This window comes from Eurosta solidaginis, chromosome 5 (genome assembly GCF_040869045.1).
Source record: "Eurosta solidaginis isolate ZX-2024a chromosome 5, ASM4086904v1, whole genome shotgun sequence".
In the NCBI taxonomy this organism is placed as follows: Eukaryota; Metazoa; Arthropoda; class Insecta; order Diptera; family Tephritidae; genus Eurosta; species Eurosta solidaginis.
Window position 1 is genome coordinate 23,920,428 of NC_090323.1, and position 18,552 is coordinate 23,938,979.

Genomic DNA, 18,552 nt, shown 5'->3' on the forward strand with positions numbered 1-18,552 from the left:
ACAAAACAAAAGTTTAAAAAATCGTAGTTGATTCAAGACATATAAAACAAACAAATATTTGGTATGTAATTGAATTCCCAAAGTAATCATTACATTGCAAAACTTTAAATAAGAGACAAAAATTTGCGTACTTTATAAACTCTAGTTTGCATAGAAAAATGAGATTTTAAAATTCATTTAAAATTCGTTAAACGTTTTTCTAAATAGTATTTTGTTTTTATTATTTTACGAAGCGTTGCGAGCTTATTTTAACTCATTTATTTAAGCGGCAAGTCGCAACAAAAATTATTATTTTATTTTTATTTTTTTCTATCTTTGAAATATGTTAAAAATAGTTTATATATTTCTTAAAAATAAGTAAAAACAATATTTAGCGTGACACACAAGCGCAAAGTATTTGGTGGAGTTTAGCACACAAAAATGGTTAAAACGTCGCAGATTTTCTAAAATGAAAAAGAAAAAATACATTAAATGTAATAAAATATTTAATAAAGTTAAAAATTTTGTAATTCATACGTTCAACTAGAAAATTAAAGAAAAAAACTACAAACTACCAGCAGCGGCTAATATTTACAGAATTTACTTAGTACATATTACTCAACTTGTAATTTTGTAGTACATACAAATTTAAACATAATATACATATACATATTTACTACTACGAATTTGTAATCGAAAAGAAAACATAATTACACGTATACATACATATTTATACCCAAATTCTTAAAAATAAAATAAAATTTATTTATAAAGCACTTTGTTTTGAAAATTTCTATAGAAATTGAATTTCACAAAACTTTATAAAACTTTTTATTAAATTTTTGGGAATGTAGGGTTAAATATATATATCTACACTTTATTACATGCAAATTACTTTAACGTATCAATAAAAAATGCAAAATGCATTATTACATACTACATACATACTATACATGGCAAAAATACAAATAAAAATTAAAAAAAAAGAAACTAAAATTCTTAAGACTTTTATTTTTTTAGTATTATATTATAGTAAATCATTAGCTATTTGTATATAACAACTTTTTGCTTTACCAAAGATTCCTTTTTCACCAATAGTTACTTATCCGACCATGAAATTCCTCTAATCCTTTAGTTAAATTTCTGCATAGTAATATTTATGTATTTTAGCGCAGAATCAGCTTTTTTGCCATAATTCACGAGTAATTTTCAATATTCGCATAAATAAAATGATTCACACAGAGCGCTAATGAAATGATTAGTAAAGTTTTTCTATATTAAAGCGCTAATTGAATTTAAACTTCCAGCCAAAACACATTTATATATTACATTCTTGCTTTAAATGAATGCTTAATGGAGTCAAAAATCAAGTCAGTTGCGCTTAGTGTTTCGGATTTTAATGTGTGCACTTGTAATTCTCAACTGGTTAGTGAAATATTTTAAAGATATGGTTTAATTATTATCATAAATCGCAGTTACAGCAAAATGAGGAAGCTACTTATTCGCAAGACCGTATCAGATCTTGAGAACTTGGTGCGTGAAAATATCAACAGTCTGTACTTTACGATAAGACTGGTTAACATATTCTCACATAAGCATAAGTACAGCTTATCTCCTATTACCATCAGCGCCACAGAAGTTAGAGTAGCCATTGAAACTGCTTAACCATCTAAAGCAGTAGGCCCGGACGTGGTATTGCCATACCGATGCTTAAAAATCTTGGTTATGAGGAATTGTAATACCTGCCGCTCCTGTTCAAAATCTGACTAAATTCGTTATCCGAAAAATTCAAACCATTAAACGTAGGAGTCTCACATCGTCCGATATCTCTCCCATCGCCAGTAGCCAAGGTATTTAAAGGCGTCTTGCTCCCTTATTTCACCGCAAACGAGAACTCCACCATAGAACACTCGCGCTCGTAACACTAGACTTATCAAAATCCTCTGACACATTGAAACACAGTGTACGTTACTGCAAGATTTGGTAGGGGTCTACCCTTCGTCCTAGTCTAAAAAGGTGGACTGCAAATTATCAGTGTGGTCGGCAAGCATCGGTGCAGTTTAGAAACATCGAAGCCCAGAGAATTAAACAAACGCTTGTACACGTCGTTGGCATTACGCTACCGACTGTCCTACAACGAAAACTACTCAGTGTAACCTTCGATGAGGACTTGCATTTTAGCGAGCTTGCAATCGAAATTGTGCCTAAAGCCATCCCAGCATACGTATGAATAAAAAGGCCCTGCCTATCAGGAACTTAAGGAGCTATCTCTGTAAAATATGATGAAATTCGGCACTCAAGAAGACGGTCGTTTGAACAAAAAAAAGCATGCAAAGACCGTCGGAATCACGCATAAAGTCGTCAAATGACTATGCTAACAATTGCCTGGTGTACGCCGTTCTCAATGACATTCTAAGCTCGCAGTTGAAAAAGCAACCTCCCCAGGAAAACGCACGTCACTCTAGCTCAACTTCGATTTGGATACTGTATTAGGTTAAACTCTTACATATCCAGAATCAACCCCGACATATCCATTGTAAGTATGTCACGCTCGTAACGCGTCCCCAAGTGATACCAACCATCTTTTCAATCGCAATGTGGAACTACTGCCTCTAACACCCATTATCTCTTTGGTCTAACCCTGTTGAAACAGCAAGCTTCCTTGTACTCCCGTGATATGCTCTATTAATGGAAATTTGTGAATGTTTGCACATATTGGATGGGACCAAGCACTGCTACAACAACAACAATATGTCTCCGCCAATGCATCATTTTAGCTTTTATCAAGGCCACTATGCCTCTATCTCCGTAAAGCTCAGCATTAAATTCCTATCGAAGTGCGCAATTGATTACACGTGAAACACATAGATCGTTCGAAAATTTCCTAGAAAAACAACACCACATACTGTTCATTGATAGTCGAAGCTATTGAATTGGAGATTGGTAGCTATCTCTACCGTAATTTTAAAATTCTACATAATTTTAGTTAAGCGAAATATGACACTTTCCGTGAGGTTAATTTTAAAAAAATTATGCACAAAGTTGAAATTTAGTACTTGAAACCTTAGCGACAAAATCAAAGATGGGATAAAAATAGAGATTCAAATATGACTCGAAAAAAGGGTAAAAGTAACACTAATGCAATGAAGCGAAAAACATTTTGTTAAAAATTATTTATTTAAAATTAAATCAATCAGTTACTAATAAAGATAATTTATTCTCTGCATTCTTATTACAGGATATCAATGGAGACAGCTGGACTGCCCATTCCCGGTTATCATTATATTGCACCGAATGCAATTGTCAAAACGCCAATACATTAAATCGCCAAACATAAAAGAAAAATGTAAAAAACAGCAACAAAGGCGAAAAAAAATTAAATATTAAATAAAATAAAATGTGTAAATTAAAAACGCGCGCTCCAACAACTCCCATAAGGCAGAACGGTAAAAAAATGTTAGAGTGAGGCATATAAAGCGCGCGGGAGTGAATAGAATAGGCGAGAGAATAGAAAAGTAAACGAGAGAGCGCACGTTACCAATTGGGAGTAAAAAAGTCAAAGCCAACACAAAGTAGCAACATACATAAGTAAGAGAGAATAAAGGCAAAGCGAAGAGGCCGCTGAAAGTTATTAATAAAAAGTAATAATTAAAAAAAAAACAATAACTTAAAATGGCAACAAATAAGCAATAAAGGAAAATAATATTAAAAATGAAAACAGTTTTAGTTAAAGGAGTAAGCAAAAATACATATACATATATAAAGGTTAAATTTAAAACTTTTTTATTCAAATAAATTCTGGTTTCAAACACAATTACACTCACTCACTCATTCACATGCATAATAAAGTTAAATGTGAAAAAGAAATAATTAAAACAACATTTAAGTAAATATTGCGAGCTGTAGTAGCAGCGCTGGGCATTGGCATTTGCCGATTTAAAGTCATTATAGCGAGTGTAGTGATTATACTCACTCAAATCAAAGTCTAACTGTAGTTATAATATTTAAAATTTTAACATTACCATTTCTCTAAATGCAAACTTAAAGCATAAGATCACTTTTTAAGTGTTCATTATCATTGAATTTTTAGCGCTACTCATACACAATGACGTTTTTCATCATAACGATTAAATTAAATGTAATGATAAAAATACAGTGACGGTAATGACAGTAATGCTAGAATTTCTTTTAAGTAGCTGTAACCATCTACTAGCTTGCATTACGTATACAAATGAACGCAGTATTTCGTGATTACGATTACAGTTATGGTAATGATTACAATTTGAGTAATGCTGGATTTTCTATTTAATTATCCGTATTCATCTTATAGTTTGCACAACGTATGCAAACGAATATATACATATATATTATAGTAGTGGTAATGAAGTAGCTGTAACCATCAAATGACGTTTCATAAGATTTAGAAATAAATAAAGTATTTTGTGATTATGATTACAATAATGATAATGGTAATGATTACAGTAACGCTGGATTTTCTTGTAAAGTAGCCGCAACGATCTAATAATTTGCATAACGTATACAAATGAATGCAATATTTCGTGATTACATTAATGGTACTGATTACTATTGCAGTAATGGTAATCGCTACAGTAATGCTGTTTATTCTTTTAAAGTCGCTGTAGCCATCTTATAGCCTGCATAACCTTTGCAAATGTATGAAGTATTTCATTATTATGATTATAGTATGGGTGATGATTATGGCTAGCGTCAGTGTAATGCAAGAAAACAAGATCGCGATGCTAATGCACAGCGCTGTATAGTGGACATGCAGACAAAAATTATATATGTACTGTACATGTTTTTACAGCAACAAAAAGTGGCACTTAAATTTTCTATTCAATTTTATAATAGTTATTATTTATTTATTTAAAACAAAAAATATGTACGTAATGTTTTTGTCATTGTATGTGTGCGTTTATATTAAAAAAAAAACTAACATATTGTATTAAAGAATGTAATTATATAATTATTTATATAATATATTGTTGTTGTTTAAAAAAAAACAAATTCAATAATTTTTTGCTGATTATTACAATACATTTGAATGAGGGCAAAAATTATGAAAAAAAAAAGCAAAACTGTCATGGTCCCACACGCACTGCTGATGAGCGCGAGAGGCGCACACATACAAACACACATAAGTGTAAAACTCACTTTGTAGTTGTACAGAGTCCAACGCCAAAAAACAGGAAAAATAGAGGTTAAAAAAAACAAATGCCAAGCAATAAACAAAATGTAATTACAAGAAGCCGTTTTAATAAAAAAAACATGTCAAGCAAAAAAATGTTATTTTTAATTTATTAAAAAAATAATAATTTTTTATTGTTACTTCGACAAAAAGTTGTATTTATATTAAAAAAATAAATGTTTTTTGTTTTAATATTTTCAAATTTTAAACATCAGCGCGCAAAAATCAAGAAAACCCGAATTGTGAAATTAATAAATTTATTCATGTAACACCGTAATATCAAATTCATATCCAGTGAGAATTTGCTGCTACAAAAACAACAATAAAAACCAATATATTCATATCTTAAGACAAATCACTGCATTTTCTATAAAAAAATAAAAATAAATACATATACAAGCAGACAACCATACATACATACATTAAGACAAACAAGAAAGCATGGAAGTTGTATTTAGCAATATCAAGCAAAAAAAAACAACCGTAATACAATTAGTTAAATACACAAACATGCAAGTAAACTTACATAAATACATATTATATAATAAATTTAAGCTAAATATTTACTAGTTTACTCATGTTTACTCATATGTTGCAAAAGTGCAACATACATACATACATACTTACATATACAATAAGCATGCAATAGCAACAAGACAAGAGTTTAAAGAAGCAGACAAATAACAAGTTTTTTTCAAATATTTTTTTTTCTAATTTTAAATAATTATTAAACATATCTGCTAATAAAAAATATTTAAACAAATGGATGCGTGGCAATAAGAAAATGTTAAGAAAAAAGAGAAGCAAGAAAAAAGTATATAATGCAAATAAAAAAAATATTTAAAAAATAAAAACGTAGTTAAAAGTTAGCAAACAATTTATGTTAAAGATTTAGCAAGAAAACAAGTAAAAATTAGTTGAATTTTTAATTGCATTCATACATACATACATACATAATATATTTACGAAAAAAATCAATTTTTAAAATTTTTATTTGTTTATCTTTTATTTTTAACATACATATATGTATTTATTTATGGCGAAATTTTGCCGCTTTTTAATTATATCTTTTTTCAGCGCGCTTTCGTCTTATTTAACTTTAATTATTTCCTATTTATGTATGTTTGTTTAATGGTGTGTTCAGTTTATACTTATATTTAAGAATTCATGAGCTTAACACCGGCTTATAATAATTGAATTTCAATTATTATTTTTTCTAAGAGAAACTGAAAAGAATGAAACATTTACTGGCATATTGCTATGGAACCATTGCGAAAACCGCCAACGTAATCATCATCAGGCAATTTTGTAATGTTGTCAAAGGTTTCACCGGGATTCGAACCGTGAAGGCTACTGCAGTTTCACCATGTCTAAATGTTTCAATAATTATTTCCTATTTGCAAAAAAAAACTATTATTATTTTTTTTTTTTTTTCATTTTTATATTTTTAAAAAGGGAAAAAATTTAAATTAAAAAAATCGTGTGTTTATGTTTTAAAAATGTTTGTATTATTTTACGCTCATTTTATCACAAAAATGGTGTATCTTTTTTTCCTTCAAGACAAAAAAATAATTTAAAAATATTTTTCCTCTCATTGATTTTTTTTAGTTATCTTACGTGTGCCCGCAATTTTAATCTTTTTTAATATTTACAAAAAAGTTTAGTTAGGCTGTTTTCCTACATTGTTATCAAACGTCTTTCGTTGTTTGTCATATTTACTGCTTAAATTTTTATTTTTTGTTTGTTTTTAAAATTATATTTTATATTATTAATTATGTGTATTCTTTTTTGTTAGTTTTTTTTAATTATTATTATTAATAAATCTTTGTAAATTTGTTTTTTTAATATTTTCATTTCAACAAAGAAAAACTAAATTAAATTTTTCAATACAATTTAAAAAAAAAAATCATAGACTTTAAATCAAAAATATATTAATTAATTAAAAGAATTTTTATTAAAAAACATGCACTCACACAGATTAGCCAATGCTTAACAAGCTTCCAAAATTTCATAGAAACATAATTTATTAACATTATAACATTATTATTCATATTATCATAACTATGTTTAAGTAATGCGAAAAACGAAGTTGGAGTTGTATGATGAGATGAGGTCGTAGATGAAAATGCAAAAAATGCGAAATGCGCCAAATAAGGCAAAGACACAAAAGACTTTTTTAATAATTTTACTTTATATACAAATTATATTTTAAACAAATTTTGTTTCATCTATTGAAAGTAAAACAAAAAAAAAAATTATTTAATGTTTTGTAACGTTAGTTTTAGTTTTAGTCAAAAACAAAGATATAAATTTTAAAAATTTTACAATATATACAAAGAAAACACTTTTTCGTTTTGGAAAAAAACAAAATTATTGGCATATAAAAATTATTATATTAGTAATTAATTATATTAAATATTTAAAAAAATATGAAATATTTAAAAATAAATAAACATATATGCAATAATATTATTCATTTATATTTTCGCTGCATAAGTTTTTAGTTGTTGAAATTTTTCGATTATATAGTTTACTTACATACATATAAATTTCATATTTAGTATAATATTCTATACAAAAAAATTATAATAAAAAAAATGAAAAAAACATATACTACAAAGTAATGAAGCATTTTTATTTATTTTGAAAATTTTTTTATATTTATATATTTTTTTTTTCAAAATTTAAAAAATTAGGCAAATAGCAAATTTTTTCAATACAAAATTCTAGCACTTAATGTGAAAATCTTTATAAAAGCTTTTAATTGTGTGGCATTATCATGCGACTGAAATATTTGTAAAGTTCATTCCAAAGGTTCATTTCAAAAGTAGTATTTCAAATTAAAAGCTTATACTGAAAGCTTCATTGAAACTTTGAGCTTTTTTCTGGCAAATTGTCAAAAGAAAAATATCTCGAAAATTTGTTATATAAACAATATTCAAACTTCAAATACTGGAGTGAAGGTCTAAGCCAAATAGGAAATTGTATATAAATCTGTTTAAGTGAAATTTTGCTTAGTCTGAACTTAGGCCACAGAAAAGCCAGAGAAAATTGTTTAAAACTTAGCTTGATGGAAGAACCGCTTTACGTTTGATTTCTAAAAGAAAACGTGATTAAATATTTTACAGAACTATGGCCCAAGAAAAGTTTTACTAAACTTGCTGCACATGCATATAAGTTAGTTCTCATCAGTAAAAGCAGATGTAGGATGCGCGAGCTGCAGGAAGAAACGGTTGATCTTGTTCTTTATTCGTGTACTGCGTTTGCGAGGTCAAGGTTCCAGCTGCCAGGGGCGACAGAGTTGCCAGATTTTGGGGACAAACATTTAAGCTAGGCCCAAGAAAGCTTCTCGTATTTGCCAAGAGGTTGGAGTTACTCAATAATTGGGTTTGTTCCATTGGTCGTCAAAAAAATTTTGTTAACACTATGCACGCATTCCGTCTTTATTGACCAATGCAACCTAAGCTTACCTTAGTCTAAGAAAATCTCAATGAAAGCCAAAACTGGAAGTTAGTACAAGCGCAAGCTGAGGAAAAGTACGGGCTTAGAAATCTCTTCTTATTCAGAACTTACTATAAAAAAAGGGCTGTATAAAGCTTTTCATAGGAACTATTCCCAAGTAAACGCTGATATGTTTGAACTTAATCGAAGGCGGAGAAAAAAAGCTAAAAATGTTCCACAATTGTAATCCAGATAGAGAGAAAAAATTTTTTTCCAAACATGTAATTCAAGTGGGTCGTGACTTAAAACAAGGAGGAGCTAAAGGAATTTGTTCCAGTTTTTATTGTCATTGGAGATTTTCAAGTAAGTACGATAGCCCCAATATTGTTTCCCTAGTCTACCTAGCTTCAAAACTACTAATACGGCAGCACATTCTAAAACGTTTGAAAACTTGTTTAAAACAAATTTTGTTCCCTTTATTTGTACGATTGTTTTTTTATTACTTTTCCTTTCATTGATTTTTGTTCTTTTTGATGCCTTTAAATCAAAAAAAATTATCATATTTAATAACCCGACATATCTTAAAAAATATTCCAACAACTAACATACTAACTAACATACAATTACATACATAGCCTTAAGAGCAATTTATATACTTAAAAATAAAAAATAAATAAAGAAAATCTGACACATCTATAATTGTTTTATAGCGGCATGCACACATAAAACTGTTTGTATATTCATCAAATAGATGAAAAACTTTCATTAAGATAAAACCAACACCAAACGAGTTTCGTCACTAATGCAGTGCGAGTAGCATACAAAAAAGGACATTCAGGTTGCTTTAGAGTTAAAGAATACATAAAGTTCATATTTATATAAAAAAATAGATAAAATGGATGTAAAAGGAAACGATAAGTCGAGTGTAGAGTAAGTAATAAACAGGGAATACATTCCATCTTATAAGGCAGTATACGTCGAAGGGATGAAATATGATTTTTGTTTTCTGTTTTAGATTTATAAAAACAATTTATCTAAAAAACAGTAGAAAATATATTTGCGTATAAATTGATTTATGACAAGTAAACTACGTTAAATGGATGAAATTTTTGTCCATCATGAAAAATATACCTTATCCAAGCATTAATAAAGTTATATAATATATTAAAATAAGATTTCATACCTTTTCATTCTTTGGATGAATTTTTTCATTAACGCATCAAAAGAAATATTTAATTCCCAAAATCGGTGCAGTAAGTTAAGCTGCAAACTTATAAAAATTCAGAAAATAAAAAGTGTGCATTAGAATCCTATACTTCTGGAGGTCAGCTTTATTTGAAAGCTTGAACCACAACTCTAACTGCAGTTGTATTACACAAAATCGATTTGTGACAATTATTGCATATTCGTTGAATGGATGAATGAACATGCATACGTTAAAAAGATGAATTGTGTTCACTTTCAACGACTGAAAGCTTGAAGTTGCTTATTCTTCGTATGGATGAAATATTGTTGGCTATACAGAAAACTAACCTAAAGCAACGCCTGTTTTGTGAACTTCAAGGATACTAAACATTGTTTTGACATTTTTCAAATAGGATAGTTTCACTTGAAAAATAAGAAACTGATGAAACTTATAAATTTTCATTCATTAAATTGATAAAGCTTTGTTTGTACTTTCAATACACTGCTCCATTTTTTTATTTACAATTCAGGTAAAATAAAGATTATTTAGTTGTATTGAAAGTAAGACACATTCATCGAAAGGATGTATTACTGCAATGAACAAAATGTAAGAGCTGTATAAGAGTATTGAAAACTTTACCACCAGCTTATATAAACATGATTTAACAAAAACAAAACAAAGAACAAGCAAAATTTAGTGGCTGCGATTAAAGCAATGAATTTTTCAACAAAACATGAAGTGATGTATAGAAATAGATGAACACAAAGGGCAATATGACACATTAGCATATGAGCATTACAGCATTGACATTTTACATCGCACAATAACAAAAAAAATTAAGTAGTGTATTAAATTTTAATATTACATAATATTTGTATAGTGTGTGTACTGTGTTTTTTGTTCTCTTACTTTTAAACTAAAAACAAAAACTGATAAAGAGTAAACCAACAACAATCACTGTAAGCATTACAAATATAGAAAACTGAGAGTAGGTAAGTAAGTAAACAAATTAGGACAAACATAGGACATATTATTGGCAAAAAGGAATTGAGCATACAAAAAATTAAAAATAAAATTAGAAAACAAAAAAAAAAGTATACATTCATGAATTTGTAGCAGTTTTTCTAAGTGTAAGAAATGAAAGAAAATAAATAAGCTTAAGCTTCACGGAATTTAGAATTATAGAGTAAAATAAAAAAATTTATATAGCAACATTTCGCTATTAACTTTGTATGTGTTACAAATTTACGAGTAGTACATACATTGCAAAAAAATTGTGTGTAAAATAGCAAAAAAATTACTTATTGCACAAAAGAAAACATAGAACAAAAATAAATCACACACAGAATTTCATCACATACAATAAAAATGTGTAGGAGGAGTTAATGTACACCTGACTGTTGTTGCTGTCGCATTAAAGACACACCCCGAAGGTCTTGGGGAGTGTTATCGATGTTAATGCTCTTTTGTTGGATATACATATATCCAGTACGTTCCGGTAACAAGCACCATTAACGTACAAGACCGACTATCGAGCGTATCAGCCCTCAAAACAGTCCACAGAACTTTCGGTGAGTGTCGTTAGCACTAGCTCTTGTCTGGTGGAAGGCTCAAGACAATAGAAAGCATTGGGAAGGTGCAAGGGCAAGTATGCATGGAAATATTAGGCGCTGGAAGCAGACCACCTCCGGAAGGATCCAACGTATTTATTCACTACCACTAAGAGAATCCAACATTCAAAGGAGGGATACGACGAAGGCATAGACAGTTGTAGGGGAATTTCAAGCCATACAGACGGCTCGAAAATAGGAAAGGGTGCTGAAGCTGGACTGTACTCACAGCATATGCATGTAAACCACATTTCCCCACTCGTGCAGTGTGTTCCAGGAAGAGGGCTATGTCATAGGGGTGGCAACCAGACTGCTCCACTAAGGACAGTACGGTTTCAGACACCGATGTTACGATCTATGCCGACAGCCATAGCAAAGCATTGGAATCCAACGTGATAGAGTCAGATATCGTGCGTAGGTATTAAGCCTCGCTGGCGCCCATAAGGCATATCAATATCTCCCTTTGTTGGGTGCCTGGGCGCAGCGATATTGAAAGGAATGAATAAGCAGATGAGATTTCCTAGAAAGGTTTCGAAATGGCAGCACGCGAGACGTACACCACCATACGACCACCGTTGGGTTACCTCCTGATAAAAATCGAGGAATATGAGACTAGGAAACAGACTTGCAGTGGATCAAATGGGTTCATCAGAGTTAATTTCGCAAGATGAATCGATTCAATACTTTTCCTTCCGATGTTTAGGACTGCAAACAATACGAGTCAGATTTATGGGCGCATGATTTTCGACAGTCGGGAAAAGGTTGGGAAAGTGGATATTTCGCGCCTACTCAAGTTTTTAAGTAATCTTCGTGGACGAATCTCCAACCTTTCGGCAAAAAGGCCTACAAGTGAAGTTTTCATGCACGCTTTCTTAATCTAACCTAATTTACCGGCAGCGCTCACTGCACTAGATCATATATATTTTCAAGCCTTGGTGTCTAAGCAGCACTTCTTGTAAAATTAATTGATGCTATGAAAAGATGTTTTCCCAAATTTGAAAAAATGCTTTAGTTTTTTTTTTTTGGTGTAAGAAGCTATAAAGATTAAAACAATTTATTATCCACCTTAAGAAAATTACCTACACAACTTTTGAATTTTTTTAAAAACTGTTATATTGGAAAACGCCTGAAAAATACTTTTTTCAAATTTGATAAATCTTGTATCGAAGTTCTTATAAAGGCTTAAGATATTGTGCAAAAAGGGGTTTTGACAAAAGGTTAAAAACAAAATTTACTACACCGTAAAAAAAATTTAATATACTGCACAGTAACTGAAGTACCAAAACACCGTGCCAAGTAAAGCTAGACAAACAAAAATTAATCACAACTTTTTTGAATGTATTTTTGCCAAATGTTTTCGAATTTTCGTTATTTGTTGTTAAGAAAATAACATACGAATTCATTCAAAAATACACATAAACAAAGCATAAATATTCATCACATCAAGTAAATAAAAGGCTTTATAAACGCTGAACTGAAATGGAAAAAAAACAAAAACTTTACGTGCTGAATTCAAAAACAGGATACACAGGAAAATGTTTTTAAATGCATTCAACTTTGAAAAATTAAATAGAAGAAAATAATTTAAAAAACAAAAAATTTAATAACATAAATATCAAGTTGGTGTGTAATGGATGTAAAAAAAGTTTAGAAAAAAAGCTACACACAAAAAACAAACAAACAGCAAACAAAACTTATGAACTTAAAAACACTTGATTACAGGAACAAAATGTTTAAATCTAAAACAAATAAAATAAATACTAATAAACGCATATACACTTATAAATAAAAACACACGCATCTAAAGTATTAACTGTCAAAAGATTTTGCGAAATATAAAATATATTTAGTGTACAAAATTTACATATTAAATAGAAAACAAAGATAAAATATAACAGCACTATAAATTGCATTGATTCAAGCATATGAAAAATGAGTTTGAAAGGAATCAACTAAGTATGAAATAAATAAAAAGAAATTTAAATAATATATCTTAATAATTGGCAAAGTATAGTGGGAAAATACAGGAAAGCATAGATATACAGGAAAAGAAAATTAGGCATAACTTTTTTTCAGTGTATGCGTAAGAAAACTTAAAAAGTTACATGCCACATTGTAATGGTTGAAAAAGAAGAGAATGACAAAGCAGCCGCATAAAAAAATTACACACAATTTTTTTCAGTGTGAATAAAGGTGGTTTTAAAAATAAAATTTGTCCAAAGAAGAGCAAAAAAACAACACAATTTTCATTTTTATTTATTTATTAATTTTTTTAGTGTAAATACAACAAATCTAAGCCTCACATGGTTTCTGTATGTTTTAAAAATAAAGTAAAATTGACTTTTTAGTTTAAACAATGCTAGAACGTACAATCATGAAAAAAGTAGTTTTTCGAAAATGTACCCTTGGAATATTAAGAAAAATTTTGTTGCGTTATGTTTTGAAGAAAAGTCTAGCTAAAAAGCAGCTAAAAAAGTATTTTTTCAAAATCTCGTCAGATTTGTTCCAAGAAGAGAAAAAGGGAGTTGGCAGTTAAGATATATAGATACATGATATAAATGATTTTTTTTTTAATGTATAAGCAAAAGAGTAGAAGAAAAAGCTGCTGGAAAAAAATTGCCTTATTATTTATTTTTTATTTTTTCTTTTTTCGTGTAAACGCAGTAGACTTAACCTTCACAAGGTTACAGGGTCCATTTTCATCCACTTCACCTATCAAACGAAAGCAATTTTAATTATTAAATTTGTGTGAACAGTTAAACATCAACAGCACTAGAAAAATATATCTTTTCCAAGCTTGACCAATTTTGACGCTTTTATAAAGAAAATCTGGAAAGAAAATGGAGAAAAATTCAAAATAACGTGCGTCTTTTTTTTTCGTGTAAACTCATAAAGAAAGCTTAAAAATCTTTATAAAAGATGCAACGCACAAAAAAGGGAAAAATATCAACGGAGAAATTCAGTTTTTTCAGTATAAACGCAGGAAGCTCAAACTTCACAAGGTCTTCGGGTCAAATTTGAACAACATTACCCAATAAATCTAAATAATTTAAAAAATTCAAATCATATGAGCAGTTAAGCATGAACAGCACTACAAAAATATCTCTTTTCCAAACTGTATCAATTTTGTCTCAATCCAAAGTTTTATAAAGAAAATCATAAAAAAAAACGGAGAAAAATGTAAAATAACGTGTGCCTTTTTTCAGTGCAAACCCAGAAAGCTTAAAAACTCCGCATACAAAAGTAAGAGGAAAGACTATGCCAGTAAAAATATTTCTCTATTTTTTTAATTTTTTTTAATAAATTTTTTTTTTTTTTTTTTTTTGCAGAAAAGCCTACATAACAAGGTTTTCAGGTAAAATTTGAACGATTAAAAAATATATAATTTTATATATTTTTTTTTGAAATCGTTTATCGATTCTTTTATAAGTTTATTTTTTAAGTCTTGACATTGTTTCCAAGGTAAGGAAAACTAGTACGACGTTCCCATATTGTTTTAATTACTTCTTCTGGCCCATTTCAAGATTTCGGATAAGTTTCTAGGTTGTTTCGTATTTTTAACATCGATGCTATTTCTTGAGCATTTCGGGATTGTGTCCGAGTTTATTTCGGACCGTTTTAAAACCTAAAACATTTCGAGAATCTTATCAGAGGCATTTTCAGATATTTTTGAACTATTGCCGGGTCGTTTGGGGATTGTTTTCGAAACTATTTAAGAAAAGTTTTCCATAGTGATATATAGGCCCCACCTTTAAAAATACATGAATCCTATATATCCTTCCAGACGAAATCACACATCCAATTTTCGGATTAATTACAGAGTCATTTCAGGACTTTCTTTGCGATGTTTAGAGCCGTATCGTTTAATATTTTCCGGATTCTTTTTTTTGAACATTTCGGGTTCGTTAGCGACTATCTATGGGGCAATTTTGGCACTATTTCATATTGATTTCAGGACTATCACCGATTGGGTTTGGGATTGCTTCCTGAAAAATTTCAATTTTTTTTTTACCGGCTTATCTCCGGCGGTCGCCGTGGTGTGGTGCCATCGTGCTCCGGGTACCACATCGAGGGTCCTGGGTTCAACTCTCTGGCAAAGTAACATCAAAAACTTATAAAAACTTTTCAATTACAAAACTGTTTTTCTAATCGGGGTCGACCTCTGCAGAATTTGGAAAACACTCCGAGTATATTTCTGCTTGTCAATGAAAATTATTCTCCTTTGCATATGTCGTTCGGAGTAGGCATAAACATGTAGGTCCCGTCCCCCCAACTTGTAGGGAAAATTAAAAGGAGCACAACGCAATTGGAAAAAGCTCGGTCTAAACCTCTTCGGAGGTAAATTGCGCCAAGCAGTTTTTATCTTCTATTTCAAGATTGATTGCGTTATAAGTTCAGAACTCTTGCAGGATTTATTACTAACTGTCTCGGAACATTTTTGAGGACTAAATGGCGTTATATCGCACTGATTTTATGTTGTATATTCTCCGTGCGGACTGAGCAAATCAAGTGAAACTTGTTTCAATATAAAATGAAACTACTACAGGTTTTGAACAACGGAATAAAAGTATAGTGGCATTATTTCTCTTTTGGATTCGAACAATATCACTGATTTCTATTTAATTTGTTAAAAATTTAATTTGATTTGAAAAAAAAACAAAAACAAATTATCAATTGCACCTAAAGTAAATTTTTTTTATTGTGGCAACAGTAATGTGTAGGTCAAAAATACGTTTTTTTTATAAACAATTTTGAAACTATTTTCCGTCATTCGTTGAAAAATGTTAAAAAAATAACTTTTTTGTTATTCAAAATAGGTAAAACCTGCCTCTAACCTTATGAAGGTTAAAAACTTTAAATACAATTTTTTCCAGTGTAAATGCATATATATACGCACATATATACATTAACACACATACATAAGTAGTAAGAAAATTATTATAGATATATGTGTATACATATATAAAATATGAACAAAAATTGTACACAACCAACAATAACAAATCGTGGATGGGTGGGGCGAAACTATTTCGTGATTCAAATGACAAATATTTCGCTTTCGACGACAAACCAACTTCAAAGCAATCATTTTTGAAGAAATAAGTAAATTAAATTAATATTAAATAAGTAAATCTTGAAAATCTAAACAAGAAATATTCTTATTAAATTATATCACAAATATTTAGTGAATTTTTTAACAGCGTGTTGTAAGCAAATGTTACAAAAAAACCAAAAAAAAGTATTATCGCTTTAATTGAAATAAAAAAATAAGTGAAATAGCCACAAACAAGTCAAAATAAAAAATACAAAGAATTGTATAGAAGCTGTAACGCGTAGAGAAGCGATTTATGATGACTAATGTTGTGTGCAGCGGAATATGCTTTAGAAATGCTGATTAATAGAGCTGAATTACAGAGAAATATTGCTGAATCTCATTTGGGTGAGGCCATCCATCGCATTTACCAAGTATTCGAATAACCAAAAAAATTTTTTCACATTAAAGCCTTATAAAAGGGCAGGAAATCCTGTTAATTTTTTTCTCGAAATTTTTTACCGTTAAATTTTTATAATTAATTGAATTTTGTCGCATCAAATCGGTCAAAAAATGTTTTCTCAGAAACTACTGAACCGATTTTAATAATTTTTTTTTTTTTACATTTATAAAACAATGTACTTTATTTTTTTTGTTATACACAAATTAAAATTGTGTTTGTTAAATAACATTAATTGTCATAAACAAATTATTATATAACTAACTTCTGCGCCTCTGAAAAAAAATTAAATAACAGTATATTATGTGGTATTCAATTATATTTTTATTTCTGAAAGAAAAATGGGGACCCAGCAATAGTTTCCTTATAATAACGTTATATGTGCGAGTGCATCCGCCGCTTCCCATACTACACATCGCATGTTATGAACATTTTTCTACAAGTATAGAAAAATGTTCATAACATATAGAAAAATGTTCATAACATGCGAAGTGTAGTATGGGAAGCGGCGGATGCACTCGCACATATAACGTTATTATAAGGAAACTATTGCTGGGCCCCCATTTTTTTTTTTTTTTTTCAGAAATAAAAATATAATTTAATACCACATAATTTACTGTTATTTAATTTTTTTTCAGAGGCGCAGAAGTTATTTATATATTAATTTGTTTATAACAATTAATGTTATTTAACAAAAAAAAAATTAATTTGTGTATAAAAAAAAATTCAAAATTATAGTGCATTGTTTTATAAATGTCAAACAAAAATTATTAAAATCGGTTCAGTAGTTTGTGAGAAAAAAATGTTTGACCGATTTGATGCGGCAACATTCAATTGGTTATAAAAATTTAACGGTAAACAATTTCGAGAAATAAATTAACAGGATTTCCTACCCTTTTATAAGGCTTTAATGTGAAAAAATTTTTTTTGGTTATTCGAACACTTGGTAAATGCGATGCTCACTTGAGATGGCCTCACACATTTAAAGTTTCTAAGCCTATTTTAATTTTATATTAAAGCTCGCTGAATTGCAGTAGAGTTAGCTGATTTCCGTTAAAAGTTACTGGATACAATAAATTATGCTAAATATGCTGAAAAATTTATTTCAGCTGCAATAGTAGTTTAATGACAGATTTTAGCAGCTTAATTTGTTTAAATCTGCTGTGTAAGGAAAATATAGCTGAATTACATTGCAGGCCTCTGAGTTGTAGAAAAATATAGCTGAATTGCATTTATAACGTCTACGCGTTCTTCAGTTATATGTACAAAACCGCTGAATGCCAGGAGAGCTAGCTGAATTCTATTAAAAGTTGCTTAATATGTTAAATTATATAGCTGAACTGCAAATGAGGATATTAAATATAAAATTTTCCAAGCATAATTTCCAGCAAAAATAATCAGCTAACGTAGCATACGCGTTTTTGAGTTACATCTAGAATAACGGAAAAGTTGGCTGAATTGCTTCAAAAGTAGCTGAACTAATTAAATTTGATAAAGTATGCAGTTTCTGACTTAGTTCAATTTAACGGATAAAATGTATTTTTTGCAGGGTAAGTGGCTTGCTGAATTAAGGAGATTAGCGAGAAAAAATAAGCAGCTCAATAGCTACATATAATCAGCACACTGTTTGAAAGT

General features: G+C 29.5%; 1 protein-coding gene across 5 annotated transcripts in view; it reads left to right on the forward strand.

The window, feature by feature from the left end:
• mub (poly(rC)-binding protein mub) overlaps positions 1–5,413 on the forward strand; it is a 298,074-nt gene extending 292,661 nt beyond the window's left edge. For all 5 annotated transcript variants that reach the window (XM_067791288.1, XM_067791289.1, XM_067791290.1 and 2 more), the window contains one exon: positions 3,218–5,413. In XM_067791288.1, the coding sequence (XP_067647389.1) occupies positions 3,218–3,302 (85 nt within the window). In that variant the 3' untranslated portion in view covers positions 3,303–5,413. The remainder of the gene's footprint in view (positions 1–3,217) is intronic.
• Positions 5,414–18,552: the final 13,139 nt, after the last annotated feature.